Source organism: Salarias fasciatus, chromosome 4 (assembly GCF_902148845.1).
Source record: "Salarias fasciatus chromosome 4, fSalaFa1.1, whole genome shotgun sequence".
Lineage (NCBI taxonomy): Eukaryota > Metazoa > Chordata > Actinopteri > Blenniiformes > Blenniidae > Salarias > Salarias fasciatus.
The window spans coordinates 18,817,697-18,831,019 of record NC_043748.1 but is presented as its reverse complement, the minus strand read 5'-3'; the positions used below and the strand labels follow the sequence as shown (position 1 = coordinate 18,831,019).

The 13,323-nt window shown below is 45.5% G+C and overlaps 1 protein-coding gene across 19 annotated transcripts in view; it reads left to right on the top strand.

Annotated features, from left to right (window-relative positions):
• nfixb (nuclear factor I/Xb) overlaps positions 1-13,323 on the top strand; it is a 159,192-nt gene that overhangs the window by 49,701 nt on the left and 96,168 nt on the right. For 8 of the 19 annotated variants that reach the window (XM_030089893.1, XM_030089890.1, XM_030089888.1 and 5 more), the window contains one exon: positions 1,214-1,745. In XM_030089893.1, coding sequence (XP_029945753.1) covers positions 1,214-1,745 — 532 coding nt within the window. The other 11 variants (XM_030089894.1, XM_030089889.1, XM_030089900.1 and 8 more) reach the window with 4 other exon arrangements.

Here is a 13,323-nt window from a genome sequence, read left to right as displayed (position 1 = left end):
ACTACCAATTACACTTTGCCAAGGATTTTTTTTTTTTTTCCTAAATCTTAACCGAGGTTCATTTTTTAAATTTTTGGAAAGCACAAAGGATTGTTTATTCCATCCTAGTTGTTGAAGTTCCTTTTTTTCCTAATTTCTATTTTTATCTGACAATTATTTTTTTTGTACAAGTTTTTTTTCTTTTTAATGTATTTGTTTTTCTTGGCTGTCGTCCTTCACTAAAGTCTTTTTTTTCCCTTTAAACTTCAGCCCACTGTTTTAAGCAGGCAGTGAATTCAGCTTTTTTTTTTTATACAACCCCCCCCTCAAGTTTTTTTTTTTTTTTTTTTTCATCTGCTAATTCTCCACATCCTGCCAACCAAACCAGCACTTGCTTGCTTTACATTGGGGAGCGCGGGAGGAGGAAAAAAAAAAAAACTGGTGCAGGAGATTTTTTTTTTTTTCACTTTAAACGCTGTGCCAAATTTATGATGAGAGTGCAAAATGGTAACTACCAGGCCGTCTGTCTTCCTCTCGCAGTGTGGTTTTCTGTGGTGATTTCTGTCTGCTTTCAGTTTGTTGTGGAAATGATGTGAGTCCGGTTGGAGCTCCCTTTTTTTGCATGGTTCCTAGAGCAGGAGATAGGAAATGGTATGGCTGATCTCTTAGCGGCGCATTTCAACAGTGGTCTAGTGGCGGCAAAGCTTGGCGGCGGTGGTGGTGGTGAGCGACCGGTGTGTGGCAACCCTGGCACAGGAGCGCTGTGGCGAGATCTGGGCTTTGTTGCCCAGAGATATGTAGTGAAGGTATTACGGTGCCGCAGAATAACTTCTCTTTTCGCAGCAGAAAAAGCGGGAGCGCAACTTGGCTCAGTTTTTTTTTTTTCCCTTTAATTTTTTGGATTTGAATTTGATGCATTTTGCAGGTTTTCTTTCTTTTTTCTTTCTTTTCTTTTAATGAATGTTTTGCATGTCGAAGTTAAGATAATTTTTACTGCTTTTACTGACGCATGCTTGCATGTTTATTTCCATTTTTATCTGAATGATAAATTAAGTTGTGTTTTATGAAAAAAATTACATAATTTGAATAATTTTAGAATTTTTTTTAAATCACATTTTCACAATTTTAGCCTTGTTTTCCAGCCTTGCCTGCTTTGTTTTTAACCAGACGCATGATATTTTTCCGGTTTTCTGACGCCGTCTGTGTCTTTTTTTTTTTTTCTTCCCCCCATCAGGATGAATTTCATCCCTTCATTGAGGCCCTCCTCCCCCATGTCCGTGCCTTCTCCTACACCTGGTTCAACCTGCAGGCCCGTAAGCGCAAGTACTTCAAGAAGCACGAGAAGAGGATGACCAAGGACGAGGAGCGCGCCGTGAAGGACGAGCTGCTGGGGGAGAAGCCCGAGATCAAGCAGAAGTGGGCCTCGCGCCTGCTGGCCAAGCTCCGCAAGGACATCCGGCCCGAGTTCCGCGAGGACTTTGTGCTGACCATCACGGGGAAGAAGCCGCCCTGCTGCGTGCTGTCCAACCCCGACCAGAAGGGCAAGATCCGCCGCATCGACTGCCTGCGCCAGGCCGACAAGGTGTGGCGGCTGGACCTGGTCATGGTCATCCTGTTTAAGGGCAGCCCGCTGGAGAGCACGGACGGCGAGCGGCTGGTCAAGTCGCCCCAGTGCTCCAACCACGGCCTGTGCGTCCAGCCGCACCACATCGGGGTGACGGTCAAGGAGCTGGATCTCTACCTGGCCTACTTCGTCCACACGCCAGGTATGCGACGCCCGCGTGGTCCCGTACCCACACACACACACACACACCCACACACACACAAATTGGCGAGCCAGCCTCTGATTAGACCCTGCCCCCCGCCCCCTCCCCCTTGCTCTGTGTACCTAGCTGAGCCAATGCCAGTCTTTGATAAACCCAGTCAGGGCTGCGATAAGGACCCCGTCTTGACATTTAAAGGGACAGTCTGCGCAGCGTAATCCTTAAAAAAAAAAAAAAAAGAAAAAGAAAGGGGGAGGAAAAAAAAAAAGACAGTTCTGCGGGTAGATGTTTCTATCTGGTTTAAAGAGATCCTGAGAATTTGACAGCCAGGCTTAAAACCTGTGTTTACCTAGAGATATGTTTGCACTGGTACATTTGTTCAAGTATTTGTGTGCAAATTTGCCTAAATCCAAATGTGCATGTTTTCCGGTGCCATCTGTAAACAAAAGCGTCTGCAAACCTGTTTATCTGCGTGTGCATGCGACGTGCATACGTGTGTGTGTGTGTGTGTGTGTGTGTGTGTGTGTGTGTGTGTGTGTGTGTGTGTGTGTGTGTGTGTGCGAGAGGTGGTTTGTCATGTGCCGGTAATCCGTGTGTATGTTGCAGGGAGATTGGTGTGTGTACATGCAGGAGTGTGTATATGCATGTATATATGTGTGGGTTTCTTTGTGTGTGTGTGTGTGTGTGTGTGTGTGTGTGTGTGTGGTGGTCTGGAGAGCACAGTGACAGCTGGCCCCGGTCCCAGGTAGTTTTTAGGAGGCAGGGCAAGCCGGCCAGTCCACAGCCTCACACACTAACACACACCCCCCCCCCCCCCCCCCCCCCTCCCCCACACACACACACACACACACACACACACACACACACACACACACACACACACGCAGGCAGGTCTGAAAACACCCGAGCCGCTGGGCCTCGCCGCCTGAGCCGATCACACGTCAATAGTCTCTGTTTACAGCGGCGAGATGTTTTTATTTTTCCATCCTCGCCACATGTGTTTCCTGCCGTGACCCCGGAGTTAAAATAGACGTGGTGAAAACATGTGAACGCGACGCGTCTGCAAACCCACACGCATTCTTCTGCCAGGGCGGCCATGCACTCTGAGAAATACAATAGCCGGGCTCTCCACTTCACTGGATCCCGCCGTTACTTATTTTACTGTCTCTACGCTCAATTTCAGCAGTGAAAATACATTTTTCTTAACTCAGAATAAAGGTTAAATGTTGATGCTTTATTGGCAAAAAATAATAGAATATGATCAGTTTTTAAGGGAATAAGAAAGATTAATTTTCACATTTTTCTTGCTGGAAACAGACCTGAAAATGACATTATTCATTTTTGTGATGAATTTTTTTTTAATGTAATTAGTTCTTTAATAATGTTTTAAATGTTTTGACCACAGACAATACAGATTCTGTTTATCATCAAGTTATCTGAGCATTCAGATTTTCATTTAAATGTGTTCTTTGTGTAAAGAGCGATTTATGGGGGATATATTTAGCTTTTACTTCTTCTCTCCAATCAGAAGGAAAACTTTTAAAAATGTGTTTTGTCTTCTTCTTCCCTCTCTTCAGTATTAAATGTGCAGTCAAATATCAGGGAGATTTTCATTTAATTTCTCTCTTTATGGTTTTCTAAATATTTTATCTTCCTCAAAATTTGCAAGATGTCCACAATCGTATCGCTCAGCAATCCTTAATTTTATTTTATTTTTTTAATTCTAACTGAAAGACCGAAGAAATCTTAAATTATTCATATTTCCAGGCTTCAGTCTGAATTTGAGACTGCTTTAATATTTGATCAATAGTTGTGGATCCAGTCGTGTGATTGTGTTTGAATATGAAACAACATATTGAAAGTTGTGTGTTATTGTTATTTCATGAGTGTGTGAATGATTCGAAGCCACATGATGGAATCTGACAGCTCACTTCACCGTCCTCCAGTTGAGACGTCACTGGGATTTTCTGTACATTCTTTTTTTTTCATTGTCCCCAAAGGAAAAGTTTCTCAACATTTATTTTATCAGAGAAGATAATGTTTTCAGTCTGTTCCTCCAACTTCACTCTTTTTTTCTTTTTTTTTTTATTGCGGCGTAATGACCGACTCTGTCATAAAACCCTGCTATAAATGTTGTATCTCTCAGCCTGTGGAGCGGGAATACAACTGCTTCTCATTTATCACCGCCAAGTACAATTTTTATTTATTTGCAATTTATGAAGTAACATGGCATTGCTAAGTCTTCAGTGTTCCGCCTGATTTAGTTTCCCCACATGAACAGCTAATTAATGCGTTTATATGAGACCGTTTGAGCAGATTTTTCATCCGAATTGTATATTTTTAGAGAATATATGCAGTTCTCGCCCGGTTGGTGTCCTTCCATCCAGCTGTGTGTTTCTGTCAGGTGACTTTTCTCATCGTCACACACAGAGACGCTCCTCTCTTGCTTTTCCTTTCCCGTTGCAGACTGGCGTACAGTTACAGGGCCTTAATTCTCCTCTCCTTGGCAGGGGAGGTGCGGCGCTCCCTCTGTGACGGAGTCCCCCCCCTCGCCCCCCCCGCCCCCTCCCCACACGCCAGGCTCCCTTTCAAGCCCACTGTGTTAACTCTGCTTGAGTTCGCGGGGCCTCCGTGAGCGCCTCTTCCTGTTCCACAATGCAGCGTGGCGAAGCCGCCGCCGCCGCCGTTCAGACGAGCTCCAAGCGCAGCCGGCCGCCCCTCAGAGAGGAAAGCCCGGCTTTTGAAAAAAAAAATCAAACGCGCGGCGGCCGGAAGCCGGCGTCTTTGTGTTGGTTTGGAGTCTGCCGCGGCGTCATGGCTCTCTCTGATGCACCTTCCCGCATTACTTTGCGCAGCAGTTTGAGCCACAATGGCTCGTCTGTTTGGACCGGACCTGTCTGGCCAGGCTGCGCTCGCCACGTGCGTCGGTGAGCATTGGCCAGCCGTGACCCCGCCTCCGCTCCACTGCTTTCCCTGCTCGGAGCGTTTTGACTGGATTCTGCAGACGGAGAATGATCTATTTCCTTTTGAATTCACGAAATCTTCCACAAAATGTTGCCTAATATATCTCACCCGCTACCGAATTGGTCTCAAACATAAGGCCCGTGGTCCAAAAACGGCCTGTAAGAGGTTCGGATCTGGCCAAAGAAACCACCAAGACACTGTACTTATTTCAATGAAAGCATAGATTGTTTTTATAAATCAAATACCTGGAGATTTGCAGACGCAACACAACACCGAGACCCGGGCTGAGAGATCGGCAATACTGCATTACAGCTAGTTACCTCGTTAGCTAGTTCCCTTGCTAGCTAACTAGCATTAGTCTCAGAGGCATGCTGTCAGGGAGAGTCTGGAAAGAAGTTTTCACTGTATTTTGCACCAGAAGTTTTCCTTGAAATTGGCTTCGCATTGAGATTGTAGCAAATGTTTGGAACAGGTTCATAATGTATACTCTGTGCCACGACAAAGAAAAACTTTATTATGGCTTTATTTTGCCAGTCCAGGTGATATTGCGCTGTTTGTGGCCCCTGTTGCCACAGAGATGATCGTTGTTTCCCGTCCGTGGTCACCAGTTTCCTTCACATGGCTTTGTTGCTCTGCTAAATGTTGCGTTGTGTGTTTGTTTTTGCGAGGTGCAGGTCTGATAATGCGGAGGGCTGACAGGTTTGGTCTTCGCAGTCTGAGCAGCATCTTGCAGGAAAGTCAGGTGGAGCCGAGGCCCGGATGGGAAATAACGACAGACAAGAGGTGGCTGAGGCAGAGTTTAACAGTGGCTCCATTCTAACCTTTGGGGGTGGCAGCGTTACAGTTTTATTCTTAGCTCCCCCCCACCTCCGCCTCCCCTCCTCTCCTCCCTCCCTTCCCACTTTCATTCCAGGGTGTCTGTGTCTTTTGCGGAAGCTATCAGTTGCCAGAGCCCTGATGATTGGACCACAGCCGTGTCTGCCCCCCCCCCCCCCCCCCCCCCACCGACCCGCAGTGTTTGGAAGTGTAGTCCGTCCCCGCTGATGTCACTGTGGCCAGCTGCAGAGGGTGGGGCGGGTGGTGTTGGAAGTGATGGGGGGGGGGGGGGGGGCTTTCTGCTTTCAAGCAGTGTGATTGACAGAACAGGAGATGCCCCCCCTCCGCCCCCGCCGACTCGTCTTTCGAGGTCCCTGCAGTACAGTGTGTGTCTCTGCTTTTGTCCAATTATAGACTCGGGCCCCGGCCGGGCGGGGCGGCGAGCGGAGCCGGGGCAGATCAAAGCAGTGGCGCTCTGATCGCCTGCGCTGCAGCTGCAGAGCAAGGTCCCACCAAAACAGGAAAAAAAAAAAAACAAAAAAAAAAAACGCCTGGATGTTTCCCTCCTGGCAGCTACCTGGCTCAACACACACACACACACACGCACACTCCGTGATATACCGAACCCCAGAAGTGCTGGACTTTCCCTCTCGCTAACGTTTGATGATGATAACGATAATGGTTCCGCGATGTGGAGGAAGTGAAGGAGAGCGTCTGAGCTCATCTCTGATCACACCGTCTCTCCACATCAGATTCCAGTTCGCCGGCCGGGCCGCCGACTTGGCTGGCTCGCCAATCGGGCTGGGTGTGTGGGGGTGCGGCACTCGTCTCTCCATCCGTTCGGAGAGAAACCCCCGGCCCCGGGTCGTCGTCTTTGTGAGCGACGTGTCTGTCGGACGGTTCCAGCATTAGTCATGTTTGGAGCCGAGCGGCTTCATACGGCTTTCATTACTCTTATGATAAAAAGATGTTCCGGCGAACGCAGGCCTGCCCGTCCCTCCTCTCTCTCCTCTCCGAGCTGCAGACAGACGGGAGAACGAGGTCCGGCCCGGGCCAGGTCCGAGCGCCAAACCGACTGTGTGTTTGTGCCAGACAGCGGCTGATCGCCGTGTGGCGGCGGCGGCCGGCCCAAGATGTCCATTCACCCATCGGTGTGTCTTTGTACGTGGTTCCAAACGGCCGGGAGAGAATGTCTTTTTAATAGAGACAAACAAAGAGACGGGAATGGACTTGGAGGACGGACAGCCAGTCCGAGGGACTTAACGCCTTCACGTCACGCTAATCCATCAAACACATCTTATCTGCTTCGCCCAATATCCTGCGCTTCAAAGGGAGGCGGCGCTATCAGATGCAGTTACATAATGAAGAAGAAACCAAACAGGACGAAGTGCGCCTCGGCTTTATTGCTGCTTTAAGAACCTGTACCTGAGAAAAGAAGAGGCATCGTGATCGGGGATCAGGCAGGAACCGCAGAGCGCCGGCGCCCGGGGAGCCGCGTTCCACACACTCTGAGCGGAAACTCCCGTTTGAATTAACGCTCACCATAAAGTTTGAGTTCTGGGACTGTCGAGACATCTCAGACACTTTTTAACTCACTTTTTTTTTTTTTTTTCTATGAGTGGAGTGTGACAAGTGTAAGAAAATCACTGGTAAACAGATTATTCCAGATCATGTGATCGTTTAAAAAAGAAAAGGTTGCGGACGGCCAGCCGTCTCTGACCTCCTTCAACCGTTCTCGCACAAGTTTTTTTTTCCCGCCACTGCTGAGCGGCTCGGCGGGTTTGGGATCATTCCAGCCCGCGCCACATTCGCCGTAATTATCCAGTTTAGTGAATAATACAGAAAAAAGATACACAAAAGAGCGAGTGTGTGATTGAATTAGGTCTAATTTTGAAACGAAGGTCAGGTCTTAGCTTTACAAATAGAAAAATCCATCGTAGCACAGAGCGCTCATTGTGGGCACCGCGGAGTCGCTTTATTCCCCAATTTCACTGTACAGTGATTTTTAATTATTTGCGTAATTAAGGTTAATAAATAAATGTTATGGTGCGTCTTTAAGCAGCTCACAGTTTTTATACTGTCGTTTAACAAACAGATTTATTTAATTCTCGAGGAATTAAATTAGTTAATAATATGACTGAGTTTGGTGAACAAATGCTATTAAAAAATAAATGGACGTTATTTAGTGATTAATTTTAGCTCGACTTTTAGTTTCGGCTCCGGGCTTTTCGGCTCTGCGGCAGCGTGTGATCCTCCGCCAGGCCTGACACGTGTCCGCCCGGCTGAAAGCGTCCCGGTACAGGAGCGAGGGGGGGGGGGGGGGTCATCTCCAAGGGGCAAAGAGCAGGAGGAGAGGTGGAGGAGGAGGAGAGGAAAAAGTGAAAGTCTGGGCCGATTGTCCTCAGCAGCCAGATTCTGATCGGTCCGCCTCGCGCCTTGCTCCCTCGGTCCAGCGGAGCGGAGAACGCTGAGCCCGCCCTGTAATCGGGACAGCTCTTTCCAGAGAGAAGAAAACGTCTCCGCCAGGATGGCTTTTTAAAAAATTCCAAAAATAAACAATTATGCACACACACACACACACACACACAAACAAATCCCCAGCCCACTAATAACATGCAAATGACTTAAAATCATCCCTATTTATTTTTTAACATCCTCATTTAGTGGTAATAAACGTCGCCGCCGCCGTCTGATATTGAGCGCTGATATAAAGTAAGAAGAAAAGCGTAGAAAACAGATAATGCGAGATGCCATGCTGAAGACAAAGGGAGAGGGAGGGCAGATATTCAGGCTAGTGGGGCTGGTTGGCAGCGCTTGGCACCCGGAGCCGCCGCTCCGTTTAGGAGGTGCCAGCTTTTCAAACCGACACACGGCTCCGCTGCCAACTTCTCTCCTTCTGATCCTTTTCTTTCTCTCTCGTTTTAACATTTTCCCCCCATATCCTTGCTCTTCGCTTAACTCTTCGTCCCCCTGAACCTCCGGCTCCACCTCCACCTCGCCTATGGATGCTCGCTCTCTGCGGGGGTTGCCAGGTTTAAAAAAAAAAAAAAGAAAGAAAAAATGGCCGAGCTGCAGGGACATTTAAAGTTGGTTGCGTTGAATAAAATGGATATCGTGTTACAGCTTTTTATTTTTCTCTTTTCCTTCCTCCAGAATATTTTCCACTCTCTCTCTTTTTTTTTTTTTTTCTCTCCAAGCAGAGCAAATATTGTTACTCGCTGTGATGGTGCTTCTCTGGATCCACGTCCAAAACAAAATGGAGGATAAAACGCGGCTTCTCTCCAATCACAGCCCAGAACGATTCCACATGTGGGGGGAAAATAAAAAAAAATATTATTGGCAAATTTACAATTCTGAATGATTCCTGTTTTTATATTTTTGCCTTTTTTTTTTTTTTTTGGTGTGTGTGTTCATATTTTTGATCCTGGCAAGCAGAGCAGGAAATTAGCAGTCAGGATTAAAGCGCCGGTGGATTCAGAGGGAATGGAGAACCGCGGACGGAGAACCCGGGGGTCTGTCTTCGGATACAAGAAGGTGGCGATCGTGAGTGATGAGAGAGAGAGAGAGAGAGCGCGGAACGCCGGGCGCGGGGGTGGATGGAATTACTCAATAATGATCAGAAAATTAGAGCCATTATTGAGGGAGAGTAAACAGGCCTCTCTAAGTGTGAAAGGCCCCCATTCAGCCCGGACCAGGAGCCGGACTCCTTTCTTCCCTTTCATGGATCCACCCACGGCCTCGAGAGCCCCGCTTTTGTTCCCTGGAATAACAGCGTGAATATATGGGGGTCACGGAGGTGGTGGTGGTGGTGGGGGGGTCCCTGTTTGGAGTAAAGCTGCCTGCTGTGACATACGTCTCCTTTTACTGCACCGTAAATCCCTCGAGCACGGAATCTGATCAAATATAGCACCGAGATGACGTGTCAGATGTTGACCTTTAACCCTTTATGAGGCACACAGTGATATCAGGAAGATGGTTTCAGAGGAGGAGGTTAGCAGGCGGATGAATTCATGAGAGCGACTGATGTTGGTGATCATCCTTCCAGATAGATCAGTGTGTGTTTAACCTGGCATAAGTCTTCGTTTCCTCCCCAGTACAGTGTGGGATTTGAACCCCGACCTTCCCGTCACAAGCGTCTGAGCACCACATCTTATTCCCCGTGACGGGTTTTAAATTCAGAGTCAATCCTTACACTTACTTTCCATTCGGCAAAATCTGCTGGGAAGTGTTCAACTGATTGAATGCTCACATATCTCACTATTCATAGAAGAATTCCTCTCAATGGAATCCATTTCTCCAAGACATTCCACAATCTTTTCCAGGATTTTTCATCTTTTTCTGACAAAAAGCATCAATCCTGTCGAATTGAAAACCCTTAGATTGATATTAAGAAATAAAACATGATGTTAGTTTGAAAGCAACAGGAAGGAGTCACCAGAAGTGACCAGATATGTCAACATCTGCAGATGAATTGGACTTTAATGCCAGAGATTTGTTCAAGAAAGTTGGAATAAGGGAGGTAAAAAAGAAAAAAAAACAAAAACAAGAAAAGGAAACAACATACAGAGAGAAAGACGCTAAAAGCAATTAAAGCAAGACATTGTAGAGATAAAGTTCCCTCAAGCACACGAGGGTCCAGCCGCAATCTGAATGAATCCAATCATTCGGCCATGTTTCCCAACAGATGATTCTCAAAATGTGGATCGTTTGATATTGTATAGACGAAAAGTACACAACTCTAGAAGACTGTGCTGAAGATTCAATCGAATAAAGATGGACTAACAGCCGAAGCCTTCAGTGAAAGTCGTGCACGTCCTCGAGCCTGAAGCTGGATGCAAGAACAGCGTTCAGCGAAGCGCCAGTGACAGTCCTCTTTTCTGGAATCAGTGAGACGATGAACAAATCTCTCTGTTGCAGAGTAAGAATAGATATTTAGACGTGCAGTAATCCAGTTTCTCAGAATGCAGGGATGTCAAACACATTTTGGCTCAGGGGCCACATCCAGCATACGTTAAAGTCCAAAATATCAGGAACCCGGCGGCGCTGAGAACCGACGAGATGCTGAAATGTTCCTACATCAAGAGAAACTCTGTAGAAGTTTAACTTTTGGGTTTTCTTCCAGCTTCAAACTATGAATTTCTTCCATTTCCAAAGTGTTAGAAGAAATGAAGGAAAACAGTAACTTTCATGGCTGCTGGCGTGGGACTCGCAATTAGCTTATTTTTTTTTAAAGTTTTTTAACACTTTGTTTGTTGTCTTTGCACCATTTCCAGTTAAATATTGGATTTATTTAAGTGATTTTCACACCAGTGCGTTCTGTTTTTATTTACGTTTTGCACAGTCGTGCAGCTGCTCTCAATATTACAGTCGTATAATTTATTTTTTTCTTTATTTATTCAGTTTTGCTCTTTAATGTAGCTTTTCTGGCTTCTTCCCCCTCTTGCATTTCTTTGAAACTCTTGTGTAATTAACTCTCCGATGTGTTGAAATGCGCCGGTGTCGCGGGTTCAGCCGTTCTGGCAGCCGGTTTGAAAGTGTTCCTTTGCGTTTGGAGGTGCACCTGGGCGTCTCTCCTCCCCTCTGCTCCACTATCGTCACTGGAAGGGAAAAAAAAAAAAAAAAAAACCCCGCCGGTTTTCTTCCTCCGACTCCTTCATCCTGCGAGCCGACAGTCAGGGGAAGGTGGGCGTAAACCAGGCGCTAATGCCACTGCTTCCACGTTTGTCGGTGCAAATGTTCTAATTAACGGGGAAACGGATGGATAAATAAATAATCTCGCCGCGTCTCCGAGCATCTGAACGGCGAACGCCGAGCTCAGGCGGGGACGGAGTGAGGAGAAGAGGGATTTACACCTAGAACAAGTTGTTAGAAGGAATAAAGAGGCTGTGCTTTCTTTGTTTTGTGCCGTAACGTCACGTACAGGAAGGCTTCTGCTCACATTTAGATGATTTTCTGTTTAGAACGACGTTGTTGCTGTTTTGATAACTGCATCAAGGTTTATATCACTATTCCTATATGAAAGTGACTGATAGAAAAATTACTGTTATCACAGACTTTAATGTTACTGTGGCTCTTTATCTTTATGATTAAGTGTAATATGACTATACGTGTCACGATTGCCACCATTTGAGTGTTATTATTATGTACCGTTCACAAAGAAGTTAATGGTACTGTTCATCTTGATATGATCAAAGTCAAACATCTCAGTCAAATTTTCTACTTTAAAGTCATGACTAAATTTGTTGTGGCTTTCACATTTCTATCACCATAGCCGTTACAAACTGCTACTGAGGTTCTCACTGTCTAGACTTCGCTAGAACTAAAGATTTTGGAAAAACTAAGGACTTAACTATGACTGAAGACTTCACTATGACTAAAGACTTTGCTATGACTAAAGACTTTAATATGACTAAAGACTTGGCTAGAACTAACAACTTTGATAGAACTAAAGACTTTGCTACGACTAAAGACTTTCTATGGCTAAGGACTTTGCCAGAACTAAAGATTTTGGAAAATCTAAAGACTTTACAATGACTACAGACTTTGCAGAACTGAAGAATTTACTAGAACTAAAAACTTGGCTGTGACTAAAGACTTTAAGACTTTACTATGACTAAATACTTTGCTAGAACTAAAGATTTTGCAGAACTGAAGACTTCACTAGAACTAAAAACTGTGCTATGACTAAAGACTTTGCTAAAACTGCAGACCTACAATGACAAACGCTATGACTAAAGACTTCGATAGCGGTAAAGACTTTACAATGACTGAAAACTTGACTGTGACTTGACTTAACTGTGATTCAAATCCTTACTATTACTCTACCTTTATCATTCCTGTAGACTTCAGTCTTGCCTCCGACTTGTCTCTGACTGTATAATTTAATATTTAGCCACTGATGAAAACAACTTTCACACCTGTCGTAGAAATCCTTTTCTCCGCCAAGCCTTCGCTCATCTTATTCTCATATTTGCATGACAGTCTTCCTCCGTCGCTCTTCTGAAGTCATTCTCCAGGGCAAATCCTGAGTCCAACTCTTAGCTCCTGTTAGAAAAAGGGAAAAAAAAAAATCATGAAAAGCTTTCTCACCTGACAGGTTCACTCACTTCTTCCTCCGTCTGTTTGCTTTATATTTTGATGGCCAGCTCGGTTTCAGAGGCATCATTTTTGGACGGTAACGTTCTCATTATACCCGTCAACTGTCAGCGCTCAACTCTCTCGTCTGTAATTTCAGACTCATTTGAATTCTTATTGGCAGCTTCGACGCATAAATTTCTTAAAAAACAGGAAAACAACACAGTTTTTCCCCCACCTCTCATTTTCTCCCTGGTGAGCAATAAAATATGGAAGAGATTAGGGAGAAAGGAAGGCTTGAAATTGCGTTCTTTGTTTGGATTTATTTATCTGATAAACACATGTCCAGCGCCGTATTTTAGTTTTGGAACATTTTAAATCCTTGACCCTTGTTTTTAAATGGAGAAGTTATAAAAGAAAAAAAAAAAACTTTCCACTGTGGAAATGAACAACTTCAAATCTGGCCCACTTCAAATGTTAAGCGGATGAAGTTTAATTTGCATGAAAATGTCAGGTAAGAAATTTGATTATACTGTGACTGAGAAGAGTAATCAGCAGTCCTCCAGCGGTCCCCAGAGGATTTCTCAGGGATCCAGATAAACTACTATTCTTACAAGGGAGAGGAGGAATTCTTTAGTAAACGGTTCTGAGAAACAGCAACAGAGCTGCTCCTTCTGAGTAACAGTGTGGGTGGAGTTTGCATGTTCTCTCTCTCACATGGCTTTTC